Source organism: Mytilus edulis, unplaced genomic scaffold, assembly GCF_963676685.1.
Source record: "Mytilus edulis unplaced genomic scaffold, xbMytEdul2.2 SCAFFOLD_1490, whole genome shotgun sequence".
In the NCBI taxonomy this organism is placed as follows: domain Eukaryota; kingdom Metazoa; phylum Mollusca; class Bivalvia; order Mytilida; family Mytilidae; genus Mytilus; species Mytilus edulis.
Window position 1 is genome coordinate 821 of NW_027268814.1, and position 18233 is coordinate 19053.

Genomic DNA, 18233 nt, shown 5'->3' on the forward strand with positions numbered 1-18233 from the left:
GTGGCATTAAAATTAGAAAGATGATGTCATAAGCAACATGTGTACTAAGTTTCAAGTTGATTGGACTTCAGCTTCATCAAAAACTACCTTGACCAAAAACTTTAACCTGAAGCGGGACAGACGGACGAACAAACGAATGAACGGACAGACACACAGACAAGAAAACATAATGCCCCTCTACTATCGTAGGTGGGACATAAAAATTCTTCAACACTATTTTTTTTCAAATATAAGTTCAATGTTCTAAAATTCAATCTTCTTTCTTTTTACATTAATTATCATGTTTTCCCTACATAATCTTTATACAATACAGCAATTAAGCACATAATGAAGTTTTGAACAAGGTAGGTGATATAATATTTGTTTTTCCATTACAATTTTTAAAATAGATTGAAAGAAACAAAAAACCTTATTTTTCTCAAGACTTCTATTTTAACCCCTCTTCATGTATATCCAAGCTAAGTCTGTCATAAGAGGGGATTCACAGAGAATTCTTTCCATAAAATAATCATATCTATATAAAGTTTGGAGCGTTGAATCACTTTATATAAATTACCATTAAACTATATGAACAGAGATAATATAGTTGTACTTATTTACAGTTTTAAATAACAGTGTGCCTATGGTAGAATTTCCAAGTATGCTCAGAGTTATACTAGGTTCATTGATCAAAGATATACCACTGCATGGAATCTTACTAGAAGACTCTACAAGTACTATGGTATACCTCAGTACGACAGATTGCTCATCACTGCATGAAATTAACCCCGATAAGCAAGTGCTTAATACCCTATAGCAGGTTATTTTTGCGGGTGTAAAATTTCACGATTTTCATTGAATAAGGTATACAATATATTTTGGCGGATTAAAAACTTTTATCAATACTTTGCATGTGCCATTTTAAATTTATTTTGGCAATTTTGTTCTATTCGCTAAAATAAGCGAAAATTTGCAACCTGCGAAAATAATCCGCTAGAAATTGCTACAGATTTTACATAGACTCTAATGTATTTAATACTGGTGGCCATTAACTGGCCTTTTTGAAAGTCTAATCAGCATAAATGTAATAACTCTGGTGCACCAATCAAAGAGATTATTTAAGTCACAAGAATGCTTTTTGTAACACATTAAGCTTGTACTGATTTTGCCTTTAAAAAACTCTACATAAATATTACTGAAATAAATTGGTAATTTTTAAAAACAATTATGTATAAAATAAGAGTTACATCAATTTTAGAAATTCCTAATTTATTTTATAATACCTCAAATAATTTGAGAAGGCTTTCCATAATATCCAGTATACAGTTCCATGTAACATACTGTAATTCTTTGCCATACTTCTTCAACAGTCTCTGTACACTTAATATTACCTCATGTCCAACCAAGTAACTGTTCGTTGATAGCACCTGATCACAAAATTTTACAAGATTTTCAACAATAGTCAAGGCTTTTCAATTTACCTCAATACACAGACCTAGAAAAGTGTCTTGAAATCCTATTTTTTTTTAACAGAAAAGATTTACAACATTCATTTAAGAAAGAAGTGTGTCAAAAGTTAAATGTCAATTCTCTTGGAATATAACAGCAAATTAACCTGCATTCATTAAGCATTGAGGCTATTTTGAGGCATTAATCTTATGAGTTATAGAAGTCAATTTTAAAAGAAAACAGCCATGACATTACATGATACATTATAATGGAATTTGATTAGACTGGGTTGTTTGTCCATGAAATAGTAACATAAAGTTCTAGATTAAAAAACATGGTTGGATTTAGCTGTAAAAAAAAATGACTACCCATTGTAACAATTATTCTGTAATCTGTTCCAATATATAATAATACACATACCTGTAGAAATGAAGGAAGCACTGATGAAGCAGTGTGTTTTAATGATGGCACTTTCTTACAGCCCCAAAGAGCCATTCCAATGAAAAATACAGCACCACGTAATAACTCATGGTCAATTGGTTGTCGTCTGTTGAAAAAAAATTATATCTTTGTCAACTTAAAATGGTACCAAACACCTCAACTAAAATAAATTGGGCTCATTTAATTTTTGTATAATTGTGACAAAATATATTTACTTTTTCAACCTTTTGACAAAAATATAAAATTTAAAAAAAATTAAAATACACACTTTTTGGGAAAAATTTCATTGAATATAATATAGTTTGATGAACACTAATTGTAACCATTGAGAAGCTTAATATTTTCTTTGCAATAGAACAGGATTAATATGTTCAACTGATTTTTACAGAGTTATCTCCCTGCATTGTTTTGTACCATCATAACATTATTTTTTCATCAAATTTTTTTTTAATTTTATTTCCATTTTATGGCATTTTATTTACAAAAAGTGAAGATCATTAAGTATTTCTCTTATATATCAATATGTGAAACTGCATTAATTTAAGAAGTATTTCATTCAAATAATTATTTTTTATTTAACTACAGGGTCCTTGTCAGTGCCAATATGGATGTATATATATATTTATATACATACTGTAGAAAAATTAATTGTTTGTGGGGTTAAAATTTCATTGGGATTTTATTTCGTGATTTCCAGTAAATGAAAGTGATATTATATGTAGGTTAAATTTTCGTGGAGGTTTTAATTTAGTGGATATATTCTTTCCATGAAATAAACGAAATTAAGTCCGAAATATTAGAATTAAACATAACAATATTCTTACCTGTTTTGTAACATACAACACATGGTGTAAATAGTGCTATGACCTAGATGAGTTCCTAATAATTTCCTCATCAACTACAAAATGAAAGAAAAATCCAGGATATTCATAAAAAAAACATGCAACACATTCCCTACTTGTTAAAATAAGCAGCAATCTAAGAATACTTTTTAATAGTGCATGATGAAGATTTTGTAAGTGTTAAAATGCTTTTCCCTGCTAATCATATCTCGTATTAATTTAACAAGCATGTTCAGTGTCCATCCATGAACAATGAAATCGGGGCCAAAACCCTGAATTTGGATGTATTTCAATGTTCACATCCAAGTTTAAAGTTGATGTTTTTTACAGTACTGATTTAATATATTCATTACTTACATCCCAGCTTGACTGACAGAAATGTGCCATATTGACCATGCGACATAAGGCAGCAATGAAGTAATCTAAGCATTCTGTAGGCAGATAACTGTAACACAGTACAGTATTCAGGACATCCAAACAACCCTATAATCAGATAATAAAATGAATCAGTGAATCAGACTTCTGACATGTATACTAGTTTTAGTAATAAATGACTTGATAACACAAAATAGATAACCATACCCAAATTGTATGCAATCATTTCTTAGTGTTCTGCCGGGTAGTTTTGGATACAATCTTAGTCCATGAAAGCTATTGAACTGTATTTGCTACTAGGATATTAATTACCATTCTAATAAAACAAAGCACCAAATCTTTTACATGCAAATTTAACAAAAAATTTCAATAACTTCTGTATTGATCACAAAAATATAAAGATGATACAGTATGGTCAACAGAACATTTTGAATTACAATCCAGGTAGCCATAAGTAAAATAATCTCAGAGTGCTCTTTAGTGACAGTAAGCAGAACTGTTCAAAGTGCCATAACTTGTGTAAAATAGTCCTATCAAAATCACAGAACAGTGTAATCAACTTGTTATAAAAAAACACTATCACTAATTATAAAAGTTTATGGAAAAGCATGGTCTCAGAGCCGTAGCATTAACCAGGTGACATTATGCATCAAGTTACAACTGTCTAAAATGCTCAAGTCCCATAATCCTGCTTTATTGGACAAAACAAACAAAAGATTACACAATAAATCAATATCAAAATGATTGTCTCTTAAACAATAAATTCAAAATAATTTCTTAGTATTTTATAATTAATATTGTCTTGATTGAATATGATGTAGTAATGTGTTACTTATTTTAAAATGGTCATTAAGACCTACAAAGTAATTAACCCTAGTCAAGTAATCCCTAATCATTCTTACCTTATTTATTTCTTCTGAGTTACCTTTATTTGTAACCATGCATGTCTGTCTGTTAAAACAATAGAATATTTTATGAGCTATTCAATTGCATGTAATACCAATATTATATTGTCTGTTTTTATTGGTGGAGGAAGCCAGATTGTCCGGATAAAAGTGCTGACTTCCGGTAGGAAGATATTATAAGTTGAACAACTGCTCCTCTCAAAAAAATTACATATGTGTTGAAATTCTCACATTTTAAGAGTCTTGTTCAGTCCTGGAGTGGAACAGAAGGTTTTTGCTCTGCCTGTAGATAATTTGTGTTACAATATTTATGCTTTTTATGCTTTTTATGCTGCATTAACAGCTTGCATTGCAACTGAAATTTTGTTTTTTACATTTTTGAAAGATTTGAAATTTTTACTTTATAAATCATAAATTTTTAATAAAAAATTAATTTTTAAACTGCGTATTTTTAAAAATTTAGTGCTTCATATATATTTTGGTATTTTGCAAGATACATGTATATGCTATTTGCTTTGAGTTCATTTTTGGTGCTGCTTTTTATTATTTATTGCATGCTGCATGCCATGTTTTATTTGTTATTGCATATGTTTTTATATTCGGTGAAAAGCTCATTAGAGCTTATGTTTGTATTGTTTGTCAATATGACGAATCCAAATAAAGTTTTACTTACTTACTTACTAAAATTGAGAACTTATGTTCAATGATCTTCAATGTGTGAAAATGTATTCATGGTTTCATACTGATTACCAAAATAAATTCTAGGTATAAGATGTGAATTATGTTTTTCACTCTGTTTACACCCCTATAGAATGAAATTCAAAACAGTGTGGCTGTCGCCATTGATTGACACATTAAATTCATCAATTGACTGGGACAATTTAGGTGAACGTTTGTATGTAACGACCATTGCTCACTGTGTACTTTTTAAAGACATTTAAACTATGGGGTCACCAAAGGTTCTCAACACCTTAATAAAGTAATTCGAAAAAATTAATCAGAAATAACACGATGTTTTGATTTATATCAATTATATAAATCAAAACATTAAGGTTATTTCTGATTAATTTTTCGAATTATTTTATCATTAAAGGCGTTAAGAAACCTTGGTGACCCCACAGTTTAAATGTCTATCGTAGGTACGTCGTGAACAGTGGTCGTTACAGACAAACGTTCACGTAAATTGTCCCAGTTAATGGATGAATTTAATGTGTCAATCAATGGCCACAGCCACACTGTTTTGAATTTCATTATATTTTTAAATGCTATTACTAAATGTTTAGCACAGCATGACATTTGTATTGCTTCAATGAAGGGAGGTAATAAGGATTCTTCTGGATATTTCCAGCTGTAAACAATAGAACAATGATTAAATGCACAACTGAAAACAGACAAATATCTTATATGAAAGATGTCACTAAATTAAGCTTTGAAATATTGCACACACAGTAAATCCAACATAAGATTTTCAAATGTTTGCAGGTATATAAATTTACACATTATCACATACTTTGGCCAATTCTTACAATGTTTTTTTGTTTCACTGTTTCTATCTGAAATTAAACTTACTTCACTATTCCAGAGAGCACAGGTTCATCTAAGTAAGCAGCATTAAACTTGATAACATTGACAATTAGTTCTAAATATTGTTTTATCTTTCCTGATGACCGTACTTGTGGCATCCACTGTAGCAGAAAAGGTCCTGCAATAATTATTTGAAAATCCTCTGACAGAGTTATTTAAAAAAAAAATCTTTCTGAAGGTATTAATTCAACCCCGAAACAGGAACCTTCAATATCATAGTTTTATAGATTATATAGGATTATTGCTTTATAGCTATGGTGCGTCTGGTGTTATTGAATTCAGTACCTCTATTGTGGATTTATTTTCTAGTGTAAAGTTTGTCTAGGACTGGCGAAAACTTAACCCTGCCATATGTGACTGTCTAAATTGATTAATCTTGTCGGTGTTTGATGCTCATTATTTATCTATATAAATATCTAGTCTACATATTTAGTATTAAGGGTTGACTGAAAGTAGGTAGTAAATGAAACTATATGGCCTGGCTATTTTGAGACAGAATGGTATATAAGTGATATTGTACTCATCAATAATTGACAAATCATGTACAAAATTTCTTTGCTTTTTTAAAAATTCTATAACATTTAACACAAGGGAAAATACTGTCGTTTATGGAAACTGGGTTTTAATGAGGCTGCAATATTAATCAAAGTGCTTGTAAGCACGGATTAGTAAAAATTGTGTTAATTTATCAATAGGAAGCAAATTTTGCATTGAAAAATGTTTGTACAATGTAGTTATTTTGACTAGAATTCTGGACAAAGGAAGATAACTCCAATTTTTACTAGAATCATAGATGACTTTAACAATGCCATCATTGATGTTTTGATTGCATGTCATGCAATCTTTACCCAAAAACTAATAAGATGATGGTGGTGGAAAAATTCTTTAGTGTTGTAAATCTTTTATGAGTTCACTGTAAAAATTTTATGAAGTTCACAATTGGGGAAATAAATGTAGGAAAAATATGTCTGAAATTGACAGATTTAGAAATTTAATATTGGGCCAGTCATTATTTTTGATAGTCTTAGCATCTTTAAATTTATGAATCGCCTAAAAAAAAAGCACAGTCATTTTGTCAGAAAATGAGACTCTGTTTCAGCATTGGTCAATTTCAATGACTTTTTTCCATTATTTGTATACAACTGTCCAATCTTAAACAAATTTCTATATCTGTACCTGCATCTTCTTCAAACTCATGTAAATTTCTTCCATGTTCACTAAGGATTAACAACAAGTCCAACCTAAAATAGTAAATAAAATGTTGACACAGAGATACGACTTGTCTATACAAACTGTAATTACTTCCATGTCTACTCAAGAGTTAACAACAAATCCAACCTAAAATAGCCAATAAAATGTTGACACAGTGATAAATAGAAACTACAATCCAAATATACCGTCTTTTGGTATGTATAACACGCACATTTATACCCTAGGTCATGTTTCTTGTAAGAGGGTGCGTGTTATACATGACTACAAACACTTTCTAAGTCTTTTTGCAGGTCCCAACTCCGACAAAGAAATTTCCAAGTGAAGTGAAGAGTAAAGAATATTTTTGCTAAAACCTCGTTTGTTTTTATGTTTTACATGTTACATTTGTAATATGTATCGTATTGTTCTTGATTTGTCATGATTTATTCAAATAAAATACATTTTATATCTTTGTTGTTACGTTTATCGTGTAAATTTGTCCATCTCATGGCATCTGTTTTGCAATCCGGAAATTTGCCAAGTCTTAATAAAGACACAATAAAGCTTTTGCTGTCGGTTAAATTAGCCTCTGTGTTCCTTGTTGTCATAACTTACTGTTTTTCTATGTGTTCATCATAGAAAGTTGAAGAAAAGTGTATGAAAATTGAATAAACCACGCTCGTTTTGAAAAGATAAACCGCCATTTTTTCTTATGTATTGATCAGGTGATCGCAAGTCATGTGGGTCAGTCATGTGACTTAATATTGTAAAGTGATGATTTACTCTATGAAAAGTTTATTTTTAAAAATACGTTTTTACTTTGTAAATTTTCAACTTTTATCAACTGTTTATAACCATTCAAGAAATTATGATTGAAAACATGATAATCCCATAATTGTAACCTGAACGAATTTAATTAGGAACAAGGTCAACCTGTCACTGATTTGTTTTGACATCGATTAGACCTGTTGATTGAGGTGTGATAATCCGGATTAACAGCTAGAATCATCAAACAAAAAATAAAAACAATGAGATTTTAACAATTTATTACAGAGTAATGACATTAATTATAATTATTAGACTGACTAGAACACACCCGTGATATCGCGGGTTCGTGACTGAATTAAAGTATATAACTATGCGTAAGCCTTATTTTAGTATTGGTATTGTCATCTGATAAAGTCGTGCCAATTATAAGATACACAGTTTTCTCTGCTTTCAAATCTTTCTGTTTGAACCCGTCGACCTGGAACTTTTCAATTATTGGTAATATTCAGGTCCTGGAATTGAGTATTTTTTAATCAACAGCATTGTCCAATAAAGTTCAAATCTTTGATTCGCTGTTTTGCGTCATGCCCGCTAACAAATTGAAAACTGTGCCTATACGCCTTAGTCCAAATTTTTAGTATTCGTATTGTTATCTTAGAAAGTTTTACTAATTAAAAAACTACAATAGGGAACAATTTGACAATAATTGAATTTAGTTGTGTCGACTTTGTGATTATGACCCGTGTATAAATACACCATTTGGTGGTGCGCCTGTTAGATGAGGAACGTACAGATAAGGTAATGGTTAACAGGTGAATATACTTTTGGTATCGGTACCGGATTCGACCCGGAACTTGTTAATTATTGGCAATATTAATTATGTGGAAAACAAAAGGGTCTGGAGTGGTGTAATTTTTAATCTACACAATTGTCCTATATTAGCTATATATAAAGTTGATTTCTTTGATATGTCGTTTTTACCTGATGCCGGCTGATAAATTGGACCTCGTAATTTTAGTATTATAGATTAGTTATTATTTTATTGTTTGAATCAGAACATTAATTTGGATATTTAATCTTGTCCTTGATACTCAAACTATTGATTAAATTTGGTTTAAAATAAACTAAACTTTAATGAATATTCATCTCCATCTAATAAAATTCTTATGCATTTGTTACAATATTGTCAATCTTATATTGATTACGTATTCCGTACGGAATTCTCCGACATTGATGTCCATTTAAAAAACTTCCTGTTTACCAATAAACTTCTTGTTTGGGGAATTTGGAGCTGTAACTTTTCAGAAAATGTCTAGGGGTATTATACTACCAATTAACTTTTTTCTCTCGTTTCTTTGACCATAATGGGGGTGCGCGCTATACACAAAAGCGCACTATACATACCAAAAGACGGTAATCATTGCAAATTACTTATCTTGTTGAAGCCTTGTCACACTTCTTTTGGAGTTCATGTCATTTGCTATGATGTTTTTCGTTTAGTTTGAATATTCAAGCTACCAGATTTTAACATCAGGTAATAGTTTAATTTTGGATGTAACACATCTTCTGATAGGCTGAGAGAATTTGTTGATCAGCTCATAGACATTATTTTGTCATATGACTGTGACATCATCAATGTTTTTTCATGATTAACTCCTTTAAAATTGATTTTAGAATTAAACTATAAGGAATAATTGTAATTTTTTTCTCTATCTACTCGGAATAACATAAAAAATGTGGTGAACACTGTTAAATAACCTGCTACACAAGTTATTCAGTGTGCACCACATTTTTGATGTTATTTCTTCATAGACAGAATTTTTTTTACAGTCATTCATTAAATATATAAAATATTGATACAAGTCACAATTTCTCCTCTAACTGATAATGTTGTCATGAAGTAAAATAAAGTTATAGACATACCTGTATGCAGTATCACTTGGTACGGTTAAACTTTCAATCACATGGAAAAAGAATGCTCTAAGGATCCCTAAATACTGATACTAAAATGGAAATAATAAAAATTATTATCAAATAATAAAATTATATTGAAATAATTTCGTAATTTTGATTTGTAAAGGCATTCAGTATAAAATACATCATCTATGACTTCACATGCGCTTTGTGAAAATGTTAAAACAATACATAGAATCTCAAACAAAATGCTTGATTTAATTCATGACTTTGACGTTGAAACATGAGAAAGTAATAATAAGATTAAATGCTTCTTTAATCAAATTTATAGGGGCATAAAAAAAGTTGAGCGAGTACACATTTTAGTAATTTTACAAGATGTGATTTTACACCTCAATAAAATTTTAAACCAGGTGCTCCGCAGGGCGCAGCTTTATACGACCGCAGAGGTCGAACCCTGAACAGTTGGGGCAAGTATGGACAAAACATTCAAGTGTGATACAGCTCTGAATTTGGATTGTGATCAAATTTTTGACATTACATGGTTTTTTTTTACACAAAACAAATGTCAAGATTTTACAAATCAATTAAAGATTTCTTCTTCAAACATTTTAAATCTAAAATTAAATAGTTGACACAGCATAGGTTTCTGACACAGAATGAATGTGGTCTAATGAACTTAAAAGTTTTTTTTTTGCCTTTGAGCAATTCACTATGCTGTTGAATATTAATCCTCTCAAAAAAATGTTTGAAGAAATTTTCTTTTTATTTATGAAATCTGAAATGAGAAAAATTAAACCCCCCCCCCTTTTTTTCACATCCCCGTTTCCCTTTTTCCAAAACTGATATCAATTCAAATTTCTAATGGAGTTTGCAACAATAACTACTCTTTTAAATACATCATAAAATATTAAAATGTAAAATAAAGTGCTTGTTATCACTGAATGGTAAAGATTGGTTGGTAGTAAAAGTGAATATACATTGTTTATTGTATAAATCAATAAAAAAAACTTCATCAGCAACATTTTATATTGGCAAATTTCCAATGAAGTTATTTACATAAAGTTATTGGCAAATAAAAATAGATAATGACATCATAGTCATGTCTGGCAAATGTCCAACATACATTATCTAAAAACATTTTAGATAAGATAAGGAAAAAAAGCTTCATCAGCAACATTTTATATTGTCAAATTTCCAATGAAGTTATTTACATAAAGTTATTGGCAAATAAAAATAGAAAATGACATCATAGTCATGTCTGGCAAATTTCCAACATATATTATCAACTACTATTCTATACAAAGAAAGATAACTCCAATTGAAAATTAATTGCTATTGCACAATATTGTGCAATTAGATATTTCTTGCTATTGTGCAATACTGTGCAATTGAAAATTTCCTGCTATTGCACAATACTTGATATGGAATCCTGATTTGGACCAACTTGAAAACTGGCCCATAATCAAAAATCAAAGTACATATTTAGATAAAGCATATCAAATAAGCCCAAGAATTTAATTTTTGTTAAAATCAAACTTAGTTTAATTTTGGACTCTTTGGACCTTAATGTAGACCAATTTGAAAACTGGACCAAAAATTAAGAATCTACATACACAGTTAGATTTGGCATATCAAAGAACCCATTTATTCAATTTTTGATGAAATCAAACAAAGTTTAATTTTGGACCCCCATTTGGACCAACTTGAAAACTAGGCCAATAATTAAAAATCTAAGTACATTTTTAAATTCAGCATATCAAAGAACACCAAGGATTCAATTTTTGTTAAAATCAAACTAAGTTTAATTTTGGACCCTTTGGACCTTAATGTAGACCAATTTGAAAACGGGACCAAAAATTAAGAATCTACATACATAGTTAGATTCGGCATATCAAAGAACCCCAATTATTCAATTTTTAATGAAATCACACAAAATTCAATTTTGGACCCTTTGGGCCCCTTATTCCTAAACTGTTGGGACCAAAACTCCCAAAATCAAACCCAACCTTCCCTTTATGGTCATAAACCTTGTGTTTAAATTTCATAGATTTCTATTTACTTATACTAAAGTTATGGTGCAAAAACCAAAAATAATGCTTATTTGGGCCCCTTTTTGGCCCCTAATTCATAAACTGTTGTGACCTCAACTCCAAAAATCAATCCCAACCTTCCTTTTGTGGTCATAAACCTTGTGTTAAAATTTCATTGATTTCTATTTACTTATACTAAAGTTATTGTGCGAAAACCAAGAATAATGCTTATTTGGGCCCTTTTTTGGCCCTTAATTCCTAAACTGTTGGAACCAAAACTCCCAAAATCAATCCCAACCTTCCTTTTGTGGTCATAAACCTTGTGTCAAAATTTCATAGATTTATATTCACTTAAACTAAAGTTATAGTGCGAAAACCAAGAAAAATGCTTATTTGGGCCCTTTTTGGCCCCTAATTCCTAAAATGTTGGGACCAAAACTCCCAAAATCAATCCCAACCTCCTTTTGTGGTCATAAACCTTGTGTTAAAATTTCATTGATTTCTATTCACTTTTACTAAAGTTAGAGTGCGAAAACTAAAAGTATTCGGACGACGACGACGCCAACGTGATAGCAATATACGACCAAAAAATTAAAATTTTTGCGGTCGTATAAAAACCATTCAATTTTAGAAATGAAAAAAAAACATTGTAGTATAAACACATGTTATATTTTCTGATACACATTTGCATTGCAATCCTGGAAAACTTTTCCACATAACAGTTGGTGTAAGTAGTAAGTGATTAAATATGTTTTCATTTTCTTAAACACTTAAGATTCGAGGTAGAAAACAATGAAGCTGCAAATAAAAGTAAATGAATTATGATTGAGTTAAAAGCATCAAAATATTAAATTGAATTATATTGTTTATAGACAACACTTTACCTGTCCTTCTAGAAGGCATTTCAGGAAATGTAACGCAACAATTCTACTCTCTGATGGTGAAGTACTCTGTACTAAATCTTTAATACTATGCCATAATGCTTCAATTGCATTCTGTAAAAGAACCATCAATTGTGGATCATTAATCTAGTACAAGAAGACATAGTGAATAGAAACATGTAACAAACAATCCCATATCAAAGCCAAAACTTTTTTTGGTACCAGCAATAACGCCAATTATAATCAATTAGCAAATTGTCATCCACCTCAGGTCTTTGAAATATTCCTTGTTTACATCTGGAAGTCAATTCCTTCTTTACCTCATTATGAAAAAGTATATGTCCAATATCAGTGATATTCAATATAAAATATATATAAATATTTGAAATTTGACTTTTGACTTTAAAATGGATATGTAAAGCAAAATATTGTTTATAGACATCTGCTGGAAATATTAAAAGAGAAATTCAAGATATTACCCATTCTAAGTTTATCTCCATTTGTAACCCTAAGACAAAACAGATCAATTTCAAAACTGTTGAAATTGGGAAAAAATTTTGGTTCAAATATATTTTGCTATACTTTTTCAACCAAATTTAATCTGAATTTCTTACCTCCTCTAATCTTTTATTTAGCACCACTTCACTAAGCTCTCTTATTGTTCTAAGTCTGTTGTTAGCAGGACTTTCAGGGCCAATCTCCTGCAAAAATAAAAAAAAAGTGAAACAAACATAATTGTACATGATTGAAAAAAGTAACAAATTATGCTTACATATACAAATGTACATGTACAAATGTATATAAAGCAAAATCTTGTAGTATTTTTTTTCCTTAGAAGTGGCAGAATGCAATAGACAACTTTCGAGTTCGATGCATTTTCGTCAAAAACTCTGGTTTTAGTGAACATCATTCATGCGTTTACAATGTAGGGGCATAGTCACTTCTGTTCCAATGTTGAACAAGTAGTTGGTATTGCATAATTTATTCGGTAAATTAAATTCTCATAATTGACAATCAGTACTGCTGTCATTAGGGAATTGTGATTAAGTACTTATAAAACAAACATTATTTCTAGTTTATACTGCACAATGACGATCACTAGTACACTTAATGAACGTTAAAAGTGCAGGGATACAGGTGATCCTGTCTATCTGGTAGTGCCTTGCATAATTGACTTTTTTCCAGTGAAGGATGAACTCAAAAGTGGTCTATTGTTTTCCATAGAAATTTCAGATACGACCATGAGGTTTGAAAATAGCACTGCTTTCCCTAAAACTATAGCATCACATATTCTTTTAAAATCAGAGAACACCAATGTAGACAAAATAGCAACATGTTACTAAATTTGAGCCTTCAAGGCCTAATGACATGAATGAGATAAGAAAACTTGTTTAAAAAATTATTAAGAAACAAGAGTGCACACACTGAAATGGTTGACCCGTTTTACTTTAATATCATGATTCAATTTATGTTTAAAGTCTGGTGAATCACATATAAACTCAACATTACCAGAGTCTTCACGCTTAACCACAAGTCCTATGGCATTGGCATGTAAAATTGCTTTTGGGCTTGTAAAATTCTCCTCTACAAGCCAACAAAATCCAACTAAAATTTTCCAAAAATTGAGCTTCTGGACTCAAAACTTAAGCGTGAAGACTGTTACCAATAAACCATGTAAATGAGGTCAAGGGCACCATCAGATGAACCAATGAACTCTTAATATGAGCCTTCGGTCTGATATCTTAAATAATTAATTATTTCAGACTTTTCAAATCCCTGCATTTGCGCAGAAATTTACGTCCTTTTCTGGTCTTGTTTGGATGAGAGTTTGAATAAAATATATATTTATCATTCTAGTAAAATATGGGATTGGCACTCCATACCAATTCATTTTTAGTAATTGTTTGATATGAATAAAACATTACCTGATGAAAGCGTTTCTTTGTTTACATTGAATATGACATCATAACTTAAATAACATCACAACTAAATCCCTAACAACAGATCCAAATCGGAAACGTTACGGTATTCCCGTTTCTTTTATTTTACATGTTGAAGAAAAAAAAATAATTCATACAGACTTCGTCCCCATTAACAGGTAATGTCTGCCTCATATTAAAGTCACATGACAGATTCCTCTGAAAACCGTATCCCAGACTGGCCTATGGGACAACTCTCCACCAGAGACAAAATGACATAGACATGATAGCAGAGGGTGGTAAAGGGGGGGGGGGGGGGGGGGGGGGCTAGCATGAAAAAACGTGAAATAAGACATAATTTCAAGTTGAACGTGAAATAGTTTCTTCAATGAATGTTGCACGAAAAATAAATACTTTTATGTGAACCTTTTGTGACTGAGTCACTGTCTTCTTGTATATATTAACTCTTTGTTTTACTTGATAATCCCGATTTAGTATACATATTTATGATATAATTGGTTTACGGCTTTTAAAAAAGTATTTCTTGACGAACCCTGCCAAGTGTTTGAATTTTATTTGAAAAATACCTAGCACGCAAAATAAGACTTTGAAAATCACGATACATGTAAAATTAAAAAAAGCAGAACACGTTGAATGAGGCACCCGTCTTGCACGACTGAACGTGAAATAAAAAAGTAAAAACACGTTGAAAGTGAAATAAAAAACGTCGATCACGTTGCACGAAAATAACCTACCACCCTCATAGCAGTTGTCAAATTAAGGTAATTGTACCCATGTACAAATCAAGCTGTTTTAAATAATGGAGATTTCAAAACCATCATTTCTACACATATAAAAAGGGGGTATTCAAACATACATGTATGTCCCTAGACAAACGTATTAGTTGGCAATCTAAAAGGGGGAATTCCAACCCCAGAACATCCCTGAATTCTTCCTTCTCGCAAATGCACCACAAAAAAAGTTGTTTAACTTACAAATCGCTTACATTCGTGCACTAAAACCCCCATTGAGATAAATTTTCGAGCCAAAGATATATGTGTTTTAAAACGGCATCTTACCCTTAAACGTTCTGGGGTGAAAACTATTTCCTTAGTTTGGCTTTTTTGGAAGGTGATCGGTTTATCCTTTTCCTTTGAGAAACCAAGTAAATTCTTTATCTTATCCTTTAAATTGTCTTCATTTTTCTTTGACATGTTCTTCGCCACGAATGGCACGAGAATTGGTTGTCCCTTGAGTCCTTGAAAATCAATGGATTCCTTAAGCAAATAAGAAAAAAAGTAAACAAATTTTGATTTTTATAAAATATTAACATTCAATTGTCTTTGCTTTATTCTTGAAATTATAAATTTAATTTACTTCCAACCTTTGTAAAGTTAGGAGAGTGTGATTGAAACTACGGATTAACAAAGACAGAAAAAGGACGTCTCGCCCTACAACAAACTCGCCCCATCTCTTCAACTCGCCAACATTTTAAAAATAAAAAGTTCAGTCACAAACTCGCCTCGATGATGTTCCTTTCCGCTGAATAAATATAAATAACTTAAGTCTTAATTGAAAACAACGTTCAAGCAATGCGGTCTACAATATATATGTATACATTTGTCAAAATCCGGATATGGTGTACTAGCACCTTTTGTTTGCGGTCTACAATCTTTTCCGCAAGTTTATTGTTTTTTGCTTGTATAAACATTGTTACGTATATATAGTATACAAGTCTAAATTGAAATCAACGTTCATGTATTTGACTAGCAATTGCTAATAAAGATCAATAAACGGATCACCAGATGTAACAAAATTAATATGTTAAAATCATTAATTTAATACCAAACAGAAAACAATAAACTTGCAAAAAGATGGTAGACCGCAAACAAACCGAGGTGCAAAAAGTAGTACATCATATCCGGATTTCGACAATTGTGTCTCTTCAGTGATGTTAAGAATCGAAACGGTATAGGGAAGGCCATATAATTTTACCTCAATTTAGGATAGACTCTTGAATTTAAAGAGTAGAAATAGGATGAATGGATCATATAAACCCAAAGGCAAATATAATGCAAGACCAAAAGAAAAGATATAAACATGTCTAAATTGAAAACAACGTTAAAACCTATGATTGCGTTAACATGAAAAATAAAACAAAAGAGACAACAACCCGGCCATAGAGCAGACAACCTGAGCCGAAGCGGGCCACCAAGAGGTTTTCAAAGCAGCGAGAATCTCCCGCACCCGGAGGAGTCCATCAGCTGGCCACTAAACAAATATATTTGTCTGCTCTATGGTCGGGTTGTTGTCGCTTTGACACATTCCCCATTTCCATTCTCAATTTTAAGTAGACTAGTTCAGTGATAATGAACGTCCTATTAAACTCCGAATTATACACAAGAAACTAAAATTAAAAATCATACAAGACTAACAAAGGCCAGAGGCTTTTTTTTTGGGACAGGCGCAAAAATACGGCGGGGTTAAACATGCTTTTTCTTTTAGATTTCAACCCTCCCCCTATACCTCTAGCCAATGTAGAAAAAAACAAACAACAATGCGCACAGTAAAACTCAGTTTAAGAGAAGTCTATGAGAAAGTCTACATCTCTTACCTTTTAAAGCATAAACAAGGATTACGCATCAGTATTTTGTTGAGGGAACGATCATTTTATATTCCAAAGGGCTATAAGGACATATTTTCACTAAAACAAGGGACTGATTATTTATTTTCATCATTCTTATTATAACATCTGAAAATACACCATTTTTAAGTCAAGTCATCATTTACAATGTAATCCAAATTAATCATCATCCTCTGGAAGCTGGAAGTCAATCTTTTTGTATTCAAAACTTCATACATTAAATACTTACAAAAACAAAAAGTCAATACTGTTTAATATATGAAAACGTATCAGTAAAGCAGGGTCATAACTAGTCTCTTTTAAAAGTGAGGCAAATGATAATCGCCGATCACGGACCCTTTCTTAATATGAAACGCAATTTTTATTAAACCTATATTTTTGACAATAGTGTGGTCTCAAAGCAAAATATAGATTCAGTCTAAGACTTTTGGTTTTTAGGAAGAAAAAAAAACCAGGTAATTCACATAGTTTAGTGTGGCTGCTGTTGTTTTTATTTTTTATTTTTGGTATAGTGTTTTGGCTATGTTAATCATATCGATATTATCATGATTATCTACTAGACATCTATCTGAGATTACTAGACAGACTTGTCATTCTGACTAGGTATTTTTTTCAGTGCGTATTCACGGCTGTCATTCGTTATATCGAGAAAAACAATCGTGAAAGAATATTTATATAACGGGCGGTCAAAGCATTGCGATTGGATCGTGAAAGACTCGGTATTGGATAGTGAATATAATAGATTGTAAATCTAATTAATATTTCAAAATCTATAAAAAAAAAACTTATGTATTTTCAAAGTATTTTAACGCGGACCCCCCCCCCCCCCTTTTTCCCAAAAAAAACCCAATGTCATTCAACTTCTAAGATTTAGAAAATATGCAGTACTTTAGGAGAAAACACAAAAAGGTGCAACACAAGTCTATGGGAAAAAGAACAACACGTTTTGTACCTATAATGATCACATTCAAATAAATAATGATATATTTGAAACTGAATCTTATGTTAGTCAGTCAGTACAGTGACATAAAAGGTTTTTCCCTTGATATTTTTTTTTATTTCAAAAACTTTGAATTTTGTTGATTTTTTATTAAAATGTATCGTGAAAAATCGGGCAACGCATTATCTTGGGCGTGACCAGCGCTTTTTCACCTGTATTTCTAAGTGACATTTGCGCTGCAACATTATATGGACATTTTAACTTTGATACACATGAACAAAATTGGCAAGACATTTCCGCTTTTTACTTTTAATAGTTGTATACCTGTAATTTTAAGAAAATTTACCAACGTCATGGAAATATGTTTA

At 31.0% G+C, this 18233-nt stretch overlaps 1 protein-coding gene across 1 annotated transcript; it reads right to left on the reverse strand.

Annotated features, from left to right (window-relative positions):
- Positions 1–1262: 1262 nt before the first annotated feature.
- Positions 1263–15555, reverse strand: LOC139508696 (tuberin-like; the record flags this gene model as incomplete). Its single annotated transcript, XM_071296001.1, has 11 exons — positions 15361–15555; positions 12977–13063; positions 12366–12476; positions 9458–9537; positions 6752–6816; positions 5561–5693; positions 3989–4037; positions 3069–3194; positions 2694–2767; positions 1849–1975; positions 1263–1406 (listed from the first exon to the last, which is right to left on the reverse strand). Coding segments are annotated over exons 1-11 (1131 nt in total), but the record flags the coding sequence as incomplete, so codon positions are not given.
- Positions 15556–18233: the final 2678 nt, after the last annotated feature.